Below are 16491 nucleotides of genomic sequence, written 5' to 3' on the forward strand. Positions count from 1 at the left end.
TGTGTGTATGTGTGAGAGAGAATATCGCTTTCTTCTAGTAGGTGGTTGGAGAGGGCTTTGTTCTGGCACAGGAGAGCCTGGTAAACTGTGATCGGCATTCTTCAGTCTGTTCAAGAGTTAATCTGTGAAAGAAGCATGGTAGGCAGCTTGTCTGTCAGTGGTGGTTCCACCTGCCTGGGCTCTGACTAGCCACCTTGGCATGCAAGTGACATATCAACACCATGACAGAGGGAAAAGAATTTCTCCGGTATTGTTTTCAGCAGGGAGCGATCTGCAGAATGATGAGGGGAAGGATAGCCTTGTGGGAAGGTGTTGGATTGGGAGTCAGTTTTGGGTTCAGTTCCTAATTTTACTATGAACTTCCTTTGTGACCTTGTACAAATCATTTACTCGTCTGTAATATAAGGATTATACCCCCCTGTACACACGCATTCTCCCACCCTTTGTCAGGCTCATAGTCATAGATTTTAAATGTTTTGGGGCAGGGACTGTCTCTTGCTATTTGTTTGTACAGCACCATGCATGCCTACACCACAGTTACACAGCCCTTTGGCCTGTGCCAGCTGATTTGGGCTAATCATGGGTTTTTAATTGCAGTGTAGACATACTCTTAATGTCATTCCTGAAGGTATAACTGTTTTCAGCACCTTCAAGGTGGACCAAGGCAGGATGCTGTCCTAAGGCATCTGAAGACTAAAGGGTGAAGCAATCAGACTACCATTCATTTTATCACTGAGGGCACTGAAGGCTGTTGTCTGGACCTTTAGGATATTTCTTGGAGACCTAAGGGTTAGAGGTCCGCTTTGCTATATGATCTGATCTTATGGGGGTGTCTGTCAATCTACACTTCACCCAGTCTCTCTCTTTTTTTGGTGGGGTGGGGGGGAGGATTGTCATGGTCTTCCCCCAATATACGTCCTACTGCTTGGAGTTTTCCTGAACAGCATTGTGAAATTCATCTGATTCTTATTAGTTTCACTGGTGCCCACTTCTTCTATTCAGAAGTTTGTGAAACCTGACAAGACCCTGTTCAGTGTTACTGTACGGCAGTCTGGGGAAATCTCTGAGCAGTACAGAAACTGGCCCTTTCTCTCTGAAGATCTAGGAAGACAACAGTGCATCAGTTTACCCTTGGTCTACATTTGAAAGTGTCTCCCATCCATAAGGGCTAGCAAGTACATATTTTTATTAAAGCTTTAGATTTTGCTTATGTTGATAGCATTTACCTGGCAAAGATTTCTGTTGCCACTGAGGAGTGGCTCTTTTGAGCCCTGTAGTTAGATGCTAAATTAATTTACAGTGGAGCAATAAGGCTGGTGTTCCTCTTTTTTCATACTAAATTAGCGTAGTCATAACACGAAAGACATTTTATCTTTTCCAAACTTAGAATTCTTGGAAGGGACTGCATTTTAAAACCTGATGTCCAGCAGTTCTCTCCTGAAAGTGCTCAGGGGTAGAAGACTGAGTATAACTCTTCTGAATGGCATCTTGCTGTACTCAATAAATCATAGTAGTTCCTGTCCAACAATCCAGTTGTTTTAAACAAGTAAGTGTGGAGAGCACCTAAATTAATTCCACCCCCCAGCCTCAAAAACTATGTCCAATGGTGAGCCAATTTATGGAAGACCGATATGTTTGGTAGTGAACAAAGCAGACACCTGACTTTCCTGTGGAATGGCTGTTTTCACCGTCTCCCCTTTAAATTCTAAACTTATGTTTGTGCAAAGGTCTTGGCTTTTCATTACTTAGTCTTGCTTCTAGTCACAAGACACAGGCCTGGTCTACACTATGAGTTTAGTTCGAATTTAGCAGCGTTAAATCAAATTAACCCTGCACCTGTCCACACAACGAAGCCATTTACCTCGAAATAAAGGGCTCTTAAAATCGATTTCTGTACTCCTCACCGATGAGGGGAGTAGCGCCGAAATTGACATTGCCATTTCGAATTAGGCTTAGTGTGGCCGCAATTCGAAAGTATTGGCCTCCGTGAGCTATCCCACAGTGCACCATTGTGACCGCTCTGGACAGCAATCTGAACTCGGATGCACTGGCCAGGTAGACAGGAAAAGCCCCGTGAACTTTTGAATTTCATTTCCTGTTTGCCCAGCGTGGAGAGCACAGGTGACCACACAGAGCTCATCAGCACAGGTAACCATGCAGTCCAAGAATCGAAAAAGAGCACCAGCATGGACCGTACGGGAGGTACTGGATCTGATCGCTATATGGGGAGAGGATTCTGTGCTAGCAGAACTATGTTCCAAAAGACGAAATGCCAAAACATTTGAAAAAATCTCCAAGGGCATGATGGAGAGAGGCCACAATAGGGACTCACTACAGTGCCGCGTGAAAGTTAAGGAGGTCAGACAAGCATACCAGAAAACCAGGGAAGCAAACGGAAGGTCCGGGGCAGAGTCGCAGACATGCCGCTTCTACGCTGAGCTGCATGCAATTCTAGGGGGGCCCGCCACCACTACCCCACCCCTGACCGTGGATTCCGAGGAGGGGGTAATCTCAACCATGCCTGAGGATTCTGCGGATGGGGAAGATGAGGAGGAGGAGCTTGCGGAGAGCACACAGCACTCCAATCTCCCAACCAGCCAGGATCTTTTTCTCAGCCTGACTGAAGTACCCTTCCAACCCCCAGAAAATGAGGCCATGGAAAGGACCTCTGGTGAGTGTACCTTTGTAAATATAAAACATGGTTGAAGCATATTTTAATGATTAATTTGCCCTGAGGACTTGGGATGCATTCGTGGCCAGTACAGCTACTGGAAAAGTCTGTTAACGTGTCTGGGGATGGAGCGGAAATCCTCCAGGGACACCTCCATGAAGCTCTCCTGTAGGTACTCCAAAAGCCTTTGCAGAAGGTTTCTGGGCAGTGCAGTCTTATTCCGTCCTCCATGGTAGGACACTTTGACCACACCATGCTAGTAGCAAGCAATCTGGTATCATTGCATGACAAAGCCTGGCAACGTATGGTCCCGGTGTTTGCTGGCATTCAAGCAACATCCATTCTTTATCTCGCTGTGTTATCCTCAGGAGAGTGATATCGTTCATGGTAACCTGGTTGAAATACGGGAATTTAATTAAGGGGACAGAGGTGGCCGTTCCTACTGGGCTGTTCGCCTGTGGCTGAAAAGAAATCCTTCCCTGCAGTTAGCCAAGCGTGGGGGGGGAGGAATTGGCCCTGAGCTTTTCACGTTTGGCTAGCAGGGATCTTTCCTGATACCAGCCACGCGGTGGGGGGAGGAATAAAGCAATCAGAGAATTGGATGGGGAGTGGGGTTAGTTTGGTTTCTGCTGCTGCACGTTAATAGGAAAACCGCAGCACTCAACGGGCTTTGCTTGGTATGTGGGAAAGGAGGGCGCTGCTTTTCTGAAGACTACAGAAGCCGAAAGACAATGGCTTACCATGGCCGCATGCAAGCCGAATTCTGTTGCCCTGACCTGCATCTGTGCTCTTACACCAAAGCCACAGGCACTCAATATTAAGATGCAAAATGCGACCTTGTACCGAAATCACCTGTGCTATGTAATGTGAATAGTGTTGTTCACCGTGAAAGAGTATAAGGATTGTTCTGTAAAATGTATCTTTTTAAATACTTCTCTCCTTTTTTCCATCCCTCCAGCAGCTGCAGATTTTTCAAGCATCCCTCCTCCGTCCCGAAGGCTATCTCAGATAAGGCGGCGGAGAAAGAGGATGCGAGACGAGATGTTCTCTGAAATCATGGAATCCATCCGCAATGAAAGAGCTCATCTGAATGAGTGGAAGGACACGATATCAAAGTACAGGAAAGATGCCAGTGAACGTGAGGCCATGAGGGACGCTCGAGATGAGAGGTGGCAGGCTGCAATGCTGGGGCTGCTGCGTGATCAAACGGACATGCTCTGGTGTCTGGTGGAGCTTCAGGAATGGCAGCAGGATCACAGAGTGCTGCTGCAGCCGCTGTGTAACCTCCCCCCCGACCATGTTCCATAGCCTCCTCACCCAGATGTGTAAGAACGTGGGGGGGAGGCTCCGTGCACCCTCCCACTCCACCCCAGGGGATAGCCCAAGCAAAAGGCTGTCATTACTTTGAACTTTTTTAGTGGCCTTTTCCTTCCCTCCTATCCTCTTCCCAAACCCCACCCGGGTTACCTTGTCAGTTCTCTCCCTATGTTTATAATCAATTAATAAAGAATACATGATTTTTAAATGATAGTGACTTTATTTCCTTTGAAAGCAAGCTGTGATCGAAGGGGGGAGGGTGGTTTGCTTACAGGGAATGAATCGATCAAGGGGGCGGGTTTTCAACAAACAGAACTTTCACACAGTAGCCTGGCCAGTCATGAAACTGGTTTTCAGAGCTTTTCTGATGGGCTTCCTGGTTTGCTCTTCTAATCACCCTGGTGTCTGGCTGCACGTAATCAGCGGCCAGGCGATTTGCCTCAGCCTCCACCCCACCGTAGAGGTCTCCCCCTTACTCTCACAGAGATTGTGGAGCACACAGCAAGCAGCAATAACAATGGGAATATTGGTTTGGCTGAGGTCTGAGCGAGTCAGTAACGTGCGCCAGCGACCCTTTAAACGTCCAAATGCACATTCTACCACCATTCTGCACTTGCTCAGCCTGTAGCTGAACAGCTCCTGATTATTGTCCAGGCTGCCTGTGTATGGCTTCATGAGCCATGGCATTAAGGGGTAGGCTGGGTCCCCAAGGATAACTATAGGCATTTCAACATCCCCAACGGTTATTTTCTGGTCTGGGAAGTAAATCCCTTGCTGCAGCCGTTTAAACAGAGTAGTGGCCCTGAAGACGCAAGCATCATGAACCCTTCCCGGCTATCCCACGTTGATGGTGATCCACCAGTGCTTGCAGCACCATTGAAAAGTATCCCTTGTGTGGTTTATGTACTGGCTACACTGGTGCTCCGGTGCCAAGATAGGGATATGGGTTTCATCTATCGCCCCACCACAGTTAGGGAATCCCATTGCAGCAAAGCCATCCACTATGACCTTCACGTTTCCCAGAGTCACTACCTTTTGTAGCAGCAGCCCAGTGATTGCTTTGGCTACTTGCATCACAGCAGCCCCCACAGTAGATTTGCCCACTCCAAATTGATTCCCGACTGACCGGTAGCTGTCTGGCGTTGCAAGCTTCTACAGGGCTATCGCCACTCGCTTCTCAACTGTGAGGGCTGCTCTCATCTTGGTATTCGGACGCTTCAGGGCAGGGGAAAGCAAGTCACAAAGTTCCATGAAAGTGCCCTTATGCATGCGAAAGTTTTGCAGCCACTGGGAATCGTCCCACACCTGCAACACTATGTGGTCCCACCAGTCTGTGCTTGTTTCCCGGGCCCAGAATCTGCATTCCACGGCTATAATCTGCCCCATTAACAGCATGATCTATCAAACTGCAGGCCCCAGTGCTTTGGAGAATTCCATGTCCATATCCTCATCACTCTCGTTGCTGCGCTGCTGTAACCTACTCCTCCTTGCCTGGTTTTGCAGGTTCTAGTTCAGCATAAACTGCACGATAACGCGTGAGGTGTTTACAACATTCATGACTGCTGTCTTGAGCTGAGCGGGCTCCATGCTTGCCATGGTATGGCATCTGCACTGTTCACCCAGGAAAAAAGGCGCGAAATGGTTGTCTGCCGTTGCTTTCTTGGAAGGAGGGGGTTCTGTACCCAGAACCACCCGTGACGATGTTTTTGGCCCCATCAGGCATTGGGATCTCAACTCAGAATTCCAATGGGCGGAGGAGACTGTGGGAACTATGGGATAGCTACCCACAGTGCAATGATCCGGAAGTCGACGCTAGCCTCGGTTCATGGACGCATACCGCCTAATTAATGTGCTTAGTGTGGCTGCATACCCTCAACTTTATAAAATCGGTTACCAAAAATCGACTTCTGTAAATTCGGAGTAATCCAGTAGTGTAGACATACCCACAGAGTACTCCAGAGTACCCTGCACTGGGGTTCCAGATTTGTACGTAGAGGCTTGATGATATGTTTTTAAACATCATCTTTAAAATTACTATTCAGAGAGGAGAGATCTGCAGAAGTTCTTGTCTTTTATGAAGTCTCAAGTTTTAAAATGCTTTTCCTCATTATTCCTGTGACAAGTTCAATATGAAAGATTGACTCAGGTTTTTATTATTATTTTTAATATCACTGTACTTTTCTACATACGCTCTGTCTGGATGACACTAATAAATATTGGAGAAATAGTTCTGTGACATGAAGTTTGGTCTCCTAACTGAGTTTGGTGAACTCAACTTGAGGTAAGGCTTTTGTATTTGGTTTTCATTTCTTACTGACATTTGTGGACTGCAAGTTGCATACTTGATTTGGATGTGTTCTGTCTTGAAGTTGTCATGCATTTAAATTACCTAAGGCTGTCAATTATAGTAGTCTCTTTGAATCCTACTTGTCATATGGCACAATTAGATTTTAAGAAGCTCTTGCAGTGATGAATAATAGGAATATTTTCAATTTTGCAGATAGAAAATGTGAAGTATTTCAAGTTATGATATATTGCGTTAAGAGATGCTTTTGTTTTAAACATAACTGTATGCTTATAATAGATGTATCTTGTGCAATTCCTCCTTGTGGAATGTTGTTCATTGTATATTCTGTTAAAGTGATTACTGCTTATGGGCAGCAGATTTTCATTTGAACTGTTTTATTTATAAGGGACTCATGCCTTCTGGGGAGCACTTCCACCATGATCAGTAGGAATTGTACTTGCATATATAGTACTGTATGAATTCATGAGACAGATTCAATAAGTAGACAACAGTAGGGTCATGGAAGAAGTGGGTCTCCAGGAAGGAATTAAAGACGGTAGTGGCTTTGTGGTCCCCCTCAGGGAATTCCATGTGTATGAATATTGTGGAATAAACACAGAGGTGGTTAAGGGTGACTAGGTATGGGAGAACGCACAATTTTTCATTGTGCTAATGTTCACATTCCGATGGGTCTTTAGACGGCTTGCAGCTTGAGGCCAGTATCTGACTTGTCAGTTACTGGTAGCTGGAGAATTCAGGGGGAAGGCAGTTCCTGCCTGTTTTGTTCTGCCTCCACAGCGACAGCAAGTTCAACGAGAACTCCCTGCTGCAGAGCTTTTCTGACAAAAATTCCAAACTTCATTTCAAATTTCAGACTAACAGTTGGGTTTAGGAATTTGGCCACCTGAATTCCAGCTTTGTCCTGCGGCTACTTTATTTTTCCTCTTCAATTTTGCTCCCCCCTTCAGAGGTGCTATGGTGACTGGTACCTCTCTGCAGCTGCTTGAGGAGCTAGCAAGGCTGAAGAAGATGAGGGTTGGGGGAAGGAGAGAAGGACAAGATCTCCTGCTCCAATCCCCTTTGTTTCTCAATGGGGAGTTTGACCTCTTCTGTAGGCAGAATTTTCCCCTGCAGCAGGTCATTCCAAGCTTGGCTTTTCTTTGATCCCCTTCCATAGGCGGAAAAAGAGGCAGGCAGGATTGGAGGCAAGCAGGATTGCTCCGCTACCACATGGAGCCACCACTCATTCTCCATAAGGCAAATCTTGCCTGTCCCCCTATATTCTGCACCACTTCTCTAGAATCTGGAGATCGGCCATCTCCACACCTCTATTATGCCTTGGGGCACACCTCGGGGGCATTTGAGATAGCTCAAACATTGGGGCCAGAAAATGCAGGAAGACTTATCCCCTCTGCTTCCAACCGGGCTGCCAAGGAGGTGCCAAACGGACTTTTCAGTGAGTGCTTTGAAGCTGTGCTCAGAATGTCTGGTTAAAAGAAAGAAAGCACCAGGCTAATGTCCCCAGCTGCCACTGCAGGTCACCATGCTCCACCAACCAGATTAATGTCCTCAGCTGCCAGCGAGGGTCACCAAGCACCACTGCTTCCTTCCACTTCTCCCAGCAGCTGGTTGTGGAGAGGGGAGAGCAGCCCAGCACAGGAGAACAAGTAGGTAAAGAGCCTCTCAGCCCATTGTTCACTGCTTTTGAGCCCCCTCAGTGTCAGTTATATAAGGCCATAAACTTCCTCACTGTGCACTGATCCAAAGCCAACCAATATCACTATGAAAGGTAGATGTGGCAATTTTCCCTGGTGGCTACGGACTCCAGGCTTCCTACAAGGAGAGGTTTTTTTTTTTTTTTTTGTTTTTTTTTTTATTTACCTGTGTGGTTGGAATGCTGGAGGCACAAAACATGTCCTGACAATGTGTCTCACATTTCATGGTTGTGTTGCATAATATGTGGAGATGCTGAGTTGCAGCGGTGTGATGTGAAGAAATAAGCAGTACAGTAAATTGTCAAGACTTCACATGACAATGAACTTGTAGCTGCTTTAGTGCCATTGGGTGAGTTCTCTTGTTCTTCAAGCTGGTATATCTGTTTATTAAAGAAGCATGTATACCAAATCAGAAGCCTTGCTCATAATGTCAGTTTGACAATGAAACAACTTTAACCCAGACAATGTAGCAGTGTATAAAGAAAGAGAATTTGACCGGGGAGTGCTCTTTGTGTGTCCTTGGCGTATAGCAGTGATATCAGTAAGGGGTGGAGCTTAAGACCCTCTCATTTGAATTTGTCCAGAAAGGTGGGAGTAAGGCACAACTATTTTTTATTTAAAATGTATTTGAGAACAGGTTTTGACAAAAAAATAAATAAAGCAGAAGTAGATCTTCATGGACCATGGGTCACGGGCTGAAAGTGAACAAAGTCAAAAGTTACACAGATCACGTTTTTAGAAACAACTAAAACTACTTTCTCTGTTTGTTTCAAAGCTCTGCTTTTGTTCTAGTTAATTATGAAAGTGCTGGGCAGCTTGGCACAAATAAACACATTTAGTTCACTGAGAACTGGAAATATAAGTGATTTCAACTTGCAAATGTGTATTGCTTTTAGAATCATGTGGTGAAATAATTGTTTTTTCATTGCCGAGAGCACTCAGAACTATTTTTTCCCTTTTAAACTTCTAACTTAAAAAAAAAAAAAGACAGAAAAGCAAATCTCCCTTTCTGATTTTAAGTCAATCCTTGTTCTGTTCGAAGACATAATTTCAAAATTCCTTTAAGATTTATTTTTCTCCCCTCTCGCTAGTTATATATGCCAAGCCAGAAAATTTTTGCTTCTCTTAAACATGCAAGAGAATCCCCAGAGTCTAAAACAAAGAAAACAGAATTATGTCAGAGTGTAGATAATTGTAGTTTCTCTTCTTTCCTGCACCTCTCCTCTTGCAAAGGTTCTAAAATAGAATGATAGCCCCATTGAGTCTCTGGGAATGAGCTCAAAAAGTAAGTTCATCCACCACCACCAGTTTGCAGGCAATCTGTTCCCTCATTAGGCCAAATTCTATGTCCATGTACGTATGTGCAACTCCCATTGGAGTTATTGTTCCTTTATATCCAGGAGTAAAATAAGGCTCTGGGAACCAGATTTTCAAATGTATGTAGGCATCTAAAGATGCAGGTGCCTAGTGGGATTTTTTAAAAAGTACTTTAACAGATTAGGCACCTAACTCCAAGTAATTTAAATGAGGGGTAGATGCTTATCCGTATCTTTAAAGAAATAAATACCTTTGAAAATCTGGCCATGGATGACTAACCCCAGCAAGGGGAAAATCTGAAGCCAAGCCTTTCAATGTAAAGTCTGATCTTTTTAAGGCTTGAACACGGCATAAAGTAAACCATTTCCCAAAGGAGGTAGGCATATAGCGTAGAAGACCTGGAGAAGGAAATACTATTTAAAGTGTGTTAATTTTGTATTACTGTACTATCTACATAATATTTATGTAGCTAGTAATATGGTTTCATTAAGATGTGTACTGAAACATTACACAGGGTATTTGATAGTAGAGGTCTGTATCTGGGGCATCTCATAAAAGAAAATCTTCGCTATTTAGCTTAAAAGAATAATAAATGGCAAATGGAGACATCATCTTTTGCCAAGACAAGTGTTATCACATATTTCCAGTGTATACAAGCTCATATTTTGGTCTTGCATTGCTCAGACTGAATGGGAACTGTACTCTTAGCCAAATACTCGGTGATCTTACCAAATAATCCTTTAAAAAATGTAGTTTATAAGAAATTCTAGAAGTATGTGAAATTGCAGCTTTTCAGTCTTCTGAAACTTGCTTTAATGGCATCATGCCTCATCCAGTACAGAAGATATGTACAGTGTGTGAGATTACTGTTCAATCAATGCTTTATGCTTAGGCACCATGTTTTTGTAAAAGTGCCTCTGTTTAAAATAAGGCAGCATTGTAGCTTTCAGTGCTATCAGCAACTACGTTTAAAGTTCACAGTCTTAGAACTTAGTAAAGAGAGAAGTTCTGGCTTGAAGGAATAGCCTAGTACAACTTAAAGCCACTGAAATCTAAAGCCTCTCACGAGTAAACTTAATGTTTCTTCAACTTGGCTTCAGCTAACTAATAACGATTGCTGTGCTAATTGAAGTTAATGGCAAAGTTTCCATTGACTTTAGTGGTACAGGATGAGGACCAAAGTGTTACGTGCCCTCAAATCTCATTCTAGAGGTGCTCAATCCTCTCAGGATCAGGCTCTTTGGCATACATTTTTACTCACGGGAATTCAAATGGCCATTAGAATGATCTGCTACAGTAACTGACTGAGAAGCTGTTGCCATTCTTTATATTGCAGCAGAAAATGCATGTTAGTTCTCAAAATTCTTCCCTTGTCATATAACCTTTGCTTTGTAACAATTAAAGGTCATTGTCCATCTGCCTCTGGTTGTGTGTGGGTTTTTTTTGTATGTTTGTTTTTTAAATCCTTGAAGCGGGGTGAGCTCAAAAGCATGTTTTCTGGCCACATTGAGTTTAACCTGGATCTCCACAAGGAGATACCTGAAAGACAGACTAAGATGCAAGATTGGATGGTGGGGAAACAAGAGGAGAAATAGATGTGTCTGTGTAAAGGCGGTGTGTACTGCCATGCTTCTGGGTAAGAGTGCCTAGAAACAGTCTTTGGAGAGAGAAAAGCAGGGGTTCAAGGCAGGAGCTTTCGGGAACACTCCATGAAGGTAGCTGGAGTACAGGCGTATACACCAAATGAGACTCTGAAGATGCAATTGGAGAGGTAGGAGGAGGATCATGAGAAGATATTGAAAGAGCAGTGGAAGACAAGGGAGTTTTTGAGTTTCAAGCTGTTGAAAGAGCAAGGAAGCTAAAGAAACCTAGGTTATGTCTACATTGCGCACTTTACAATGGAGCGGCTGTGCTGCTACAGCTGTGCTGTTGTAAGGTGCGCAGTGTAGCTGCTCTTTGTCGCCAGGAGAGAGCTCTCCTGATGACAAAATAAAACCACCCCCAACAAGAGGTGGTAACTTCATCAGTGGGAGAGCATCTCCCACTGACAAAAGCACTATCCACACTGGTGCTTTTCGTCGTTAAAACTTTTGTTGTTCAGGGGCATGGTTTTTTCACACCCCTGAGCAACAGACGTTTTAATGATAAAAGTTAGATGTAGCCTTATTGTGTTTTGGATGTAGATGAAGATAAATTCTAATTTAATCAAACGGAGCATGTCCGTTTGGTCACACAGCAGCCCCAGCGTTGCAGCCTGCCACCTCTCATCTCGAGCGTCCCTCATGACCTCACGTTCACTGGCATCTTTCCTGTATTTAGATACCGTGTCCTTCCACTCGTTCAAATGAGCTCTTTCATTGCGGGTGCATGCCATTATTTCCGAGAACATCTCGTCTCACGTCCTCTTTCTCCACCGCCTTATCTGAGATAGCCTTCGGGACGGAGGAGGGAGGCTTGAAAAATTTGCAGCTGCTGGAGGGAGGGATGAAAAAAAGGAGAGAAGTTTTTAAAATGATACATTTTACAGAACAATGCTTATACTCTTTCATGGTGAACAACACTATTCACATTACAGAGCACATGTGATTTCAGTACAAGGTCGCATTTTCCATCTTAATATTGAGTCCTGTGGCTTTGGTGTTAGAGATCACAGACGCAGGTCCGGGCAACAGAATTCGGCTTGCATGCGGCCATGGTAAGCCATTGTCTTTCGGCTTCTGCGCCCTCCTTTCCCACATACCAAGCAAAGCCCGTTGACTGCTGCGGTTTTCCTGCGTTAACCTTCAGCAGCAGAAAACAAACGAACTCTCCCACCCCCATCCAATTCTCTGGGATGATCGCTTTATCCCTCCACACACCGCGTGGCTGGTATCAGGGAAGATCCCTGCTAGCCAAATGTGAAAAGCTCAGGGCCAATTCCTCCCCTTCCCACCCTCCCCCGCGCTTGGCTAACTGCAGGGAAGGATTTCTTTTCAGCCACAGGCAAACAGCCCAGTAGGAACAGCCACCTCTGTCCCCTTAATTAAATTCCCATATTTCAACCAGGTTACCATGAGCGATATCACTCTCCTGAGGATTACACAGCGAGATAAAGAACGGATGTTGCTTGAATGTCAGCAAACACCGGGACCATACGCTGCCAGGCTTTGTCATGCAATGATACCAGATTACTTGCTACTAGCATGGTGTGGTCAAGCGTCCTACCATGGAGGACGGAATAAGGCTGCACTGCCCAGAAACCTTGTGGCAAGGCTTTTGGAGTACCTCCAGGAGAGCTTCATGGAGATGTCCCTGGAGAATTTCCGCTCCATCCCCAGACACGTTAACAGACTTTTCCAGGAGCTGTACTGGCCGCGAATGCATCCCAAGTCCTCAGGGCAAAGTAATCATTAAAAAACGCTTGCTTTTAAAACAAGTTTTATATTTTAACAGGTAAACTCACCTGAGGTCCCTTCCATTGGGTCATGGTCTTGAATACTGGCTTGAGAGGCTTGGGAGGGTACTTCAGTCAGGCTGAGAAAAAGATCCTGGCTGTTGGGGAGAACGGAGTGCTGTGTGCTCTCTGCAAGCTCGTTGTCGTCGTCGTCCTTGTCCTCCTTGTCCTCCTCTTCCCTGTCCTCAGAATGCTCAGGTGTAGCTGATGAGATTACCCCCGCCTCGGAATCCACGGTCAGAGATGGGGTAGTGGTAGCGGCCCCCCCCTAGAACTGCATGCAGCTCAGCGTAGAAGCACCATGTCCGCTGCTCTGACCCGGAGCGACCGTTTGCCTCCTTTGGTTTTTGATAGGCTTGTCTGAGCTCCTTGACTTTCACGCGGCACTGATCTGAGTCCCTATTGTGGCCTCTCTCCATCATGCCCTTGGAGATTTTTTCAAAAGTTTTGGCATTTCATCATTTCGAACGAAGTTCTGCTAGCACTGAATCCTCTCCCCATATAGCAATCAGATCCAGTACCTCCCGTATGGTCCATGATGGTGCTATTTTTCGATTATCGGCCTGCATGGTTACCTGTGCTGATGAGCTGAGCTATCTGTGGTCACCTGTGCTCTCCACGCTGGGCAAACAGGAAACAAAATTCAAATGTTCGCGAGGCTTTTCCTGTCTACCTGGCCAGTGCATCCGAGTTCAGATTGCTGTCCAGAGCGGTCACAATGGTGCACTGTGGGACCTCCACTCCCGGATGCCAATACCATCGAATTGTGGCCACACTAACCCTAATCCGAAATGACAATATCGATTTTGGCGCTACACCGCTCGTCGGGGTGGAGTACAGAAATCGATTTTAAGAGCCCTTTATTTTGAAATAAATGGCTTCGTTGTGTGGACGGGTGCAGGGTTAATTCGATTTAATGCTGCTAAATCCGAATTAAAGTCATAAGTGTAGATTAGGCCTTACTCTGAAGGTTGCAACATTGCGGTAATTTATAAGAACTACCCAGCCATGTTGCCATCAGGCTCTCTAGTTGGATGCAGTTTATGGACCCAGGATGTATGTAATGTAGGAATAATGTCACATGCTTTGCTACAGGAAAGCATTGGAAATCAGTTTAATCCCTGTGAATTAACTTCTATAGTTTGGAGGGGTTGTGGGGATAATTAGCCTAAACATCAGCTTCAGTTAAGGAATATTAAACTAACTCATTTGTAAATATATTATAGCTAAGGCTACGATTTAATCACGGGTATTTTTAGTAAAAGTCACGGACAGGTCATGGGCTAGAAACAAAAAATCACAGCCCATGACCTGTCCATGACTTATACCATAAATACCCCGATTGAATCTTTTTTTTTTTTGGGGGGGGGGGGGGGGGGGGAGCGGGCTGCTGCTGCTTCAGTCACCCCAGGACCACTGCTGGGAGCTGCCAAGCTGTGGCTGCTCCTGTTGGCCCCAGGATCACTGCTCCGGTGCTCTCCAGGGCCAGCTGCATTGGCCGCTGCTCAGGTAGTCCCTGGGGCCAGCTGCCCAGGGCCACCAGAGCAGTGGCTGGCCCCAGGGCTGGGGCCACTCCAGCAGCGGCTGTGGGAAAGTCTGAGCGGCTAGCTACAGAGCTGCTCCAGCAGCGGCCGATGTGGCTGTCCACAAAGCCGCCTGAGCATCTGGCCCTGGGGCAAGCTGGTTGGGCCGCTCTGGTGTCAGCCACACTGGCCGCTGCAGAAGGCACGGAGGTTGCAGGAAGTCACAAAATCTTCCACGGCCTCCGTGACCAACACGGAGCCCTAATTAGAGAACCTACTTTACATGCACACTGAAATTTTGATTTCCAAGATTCTCTAACTGTAAATTTTTTTTCTGTGCTACTTTGAATCATCACACAGTCAAGATGACAGCATCCTGTGTAGCTAGCTCACTGTTTTTAGTGTACTTATTTTTACATGTTTTAGTTAGTCTTTTCTTTGTCATTACTTGAAGGATGCAATGCAGCTTTTGAAAAAACTCCAGAATTGAAGTAGACTTAATTTTGTTATGACCAGATATTGCAGCTGGTATGATTACTTTTTCTGTTATCAAGGCATAACAGCATCAGTAAAGAAAGGAATGGCAGATTTAACTCTGCATTTTTGTAGACACTTAAAAGAAAAAAGTGAGGTTAGAATGGACACACAAACAGTTACCAAAATATGCCATGCATACATAGATATTTCTCCAGTCTGGAACAGAAGATTAGTGAATCATGTTCCATAGCTGAACTTGTGATCATATCCAATGATGAAACTGTAATATTCCTAGAATTATTGAGTCATAGAAACATAGGGCTGGAAGGGACCTCAAAGTCCCCAAGTCCAGCCCCTTGCACTGTGGCAGGACCAAGTAAATCTAGATCATCCCTGGCAGATGTTTTTCCATTCTGTTTTTAAATACCTTTAATGATGGGGATTCCACAGACTTCTTGGAAGCCTATTCATCACTGTGAATTAATTTCTATAGTTTGGCGAGGTTGGGTTAATTAGCCTAAATATTAACAATGATCATTATTAGCACAAATGTTCTAAGTATATCTAACCTAAATCTGTCTTGCTGCTAATTTAAGCCAATTACTACTTGTCCTACCTCCGGTGGACATGGAGAACAATTGATCACTGTCTCCTTTATAACAGCCCTTAACATAATTGAAGAATTGCCATTCCCCTCCTTAGTTGTCTTTTCTCGAGACTAAACTTGCCAAGTTTTTTAACTTTTCCTCATAGGTCAGGTTTTCTAAACCTCTTATAATTTTTGTTCTCTTTTGGACTCTCTCCAATGTATCCACATCTTTCTTGAAGTGTTACACCTAGAACTGGACAGTACTCCAGTACTGAGGCATCACCAAGGCCAAGTAGTGTGGAATAATTACCTCCCATATCGTACATATGAACCCTCCTGTTAATATACCCCAGAATATTAGTCTTTGTTGCAGGTGCATCACATTGTTAACTCATCCATTATAACCCCCAGATCCTTTTCAGCATTACTATCAAGGATGCTGAACTATCAGACGTTTCTTTCTGTTATTGTCTTAATATGTCTTATTGCCTTAGAGATTATGCACAGCATCTTGATACAAGTGAAAGATGCTATATGAATTAACTTCTTTATTAGCATGGTGGATTATTCTTTTGAATAAGACATTAAACAAGATTCTTTCTGCCCTCTTCTTTTGACTAGCCTGGTGGAAGTGTAAAGTGTCCCATTGCACTTTACCTATGATTGTTTGTGATGTAAAGACTTAATGTTTGCAATTTGTTTGTATATGGAATCAAATTATGTAAGAAGATGATATGCTTGGAGGGTGGTTCATTTTCAACATGGTATTAGTCCTAGATGAAATGAAATAGGCACCGTTTCAATTCTGGCCAAGCTATGCAAAATAATTATTTATGAGCAGATCCACTAAATCACAACTAGCAGCCACAGTTTTAGAAGTCATGAAAGGATCTGTTCTTGACTTCACTGGAAGCAGGTGAAGGCTCAAGGAGATTTTTTTTTTTTATCTCCACAGCAGAAGTTTGATTCTTGTGGATCATAATTTCGGCTAGAGCATTTATAGAAGGCTTTTCTTTTTTCCACTGAATTTTATTTACATAAATAACAGGATTCTAGTGTTCTCTGCCCTATAACAGTTTATAAATCAAATTTTGACTGCACAGCTATAAGATTAGGGAAAGGTAAGAACATAACAATGGCCTTTCTGGATCTGACCAATGGT

General features: G+C 44.4%; 2 protein-coding genes across 5 annotated transcripts in view; both read left to right on the top strand.

Moving 5' to 3' along the window:
- Positions 1-16491, top strand: part of WWC2 (WW and C2 domain containing 2) — a 156296-nt gene that overhangs the window by 18197 nt on the left and 121608 nt on the right. The window lies entirely within an intron of this gene.
- On the top strand, positions 2003-4199 carry LOC135983696 (myb/SANT-like DNA-binding domain-containing protein 2). Its single transcript, XM_065596739.1, has 2 exons — positions 2003-2671; positions 3630-4199. The coding sequence occupies exons 1-2, from the start codon at positions 2155-2157 to the stop codon at positions 3977-3979; spliced, it is 867 nt and encodes a 288-aa protein (XP_065452811.1). The 5' UTR covers positions 2003-2154; the 3' UTR covers positions 3980-4199.

The sequence above is a fragment of the Chrysemys picta genome, chromosome 5, assembly GCF_011386835.1.
Source record: "Chrysemys picta bellii isolate R12L10 chromosome 5, ASM1138683v2, whole genome shotgun sequence".
Taxonomy (NCBI): Eukaryota; Metazoa; Chordata; order Testudines; family Emydidae; genus Chrysemys; species Chrysemys picta.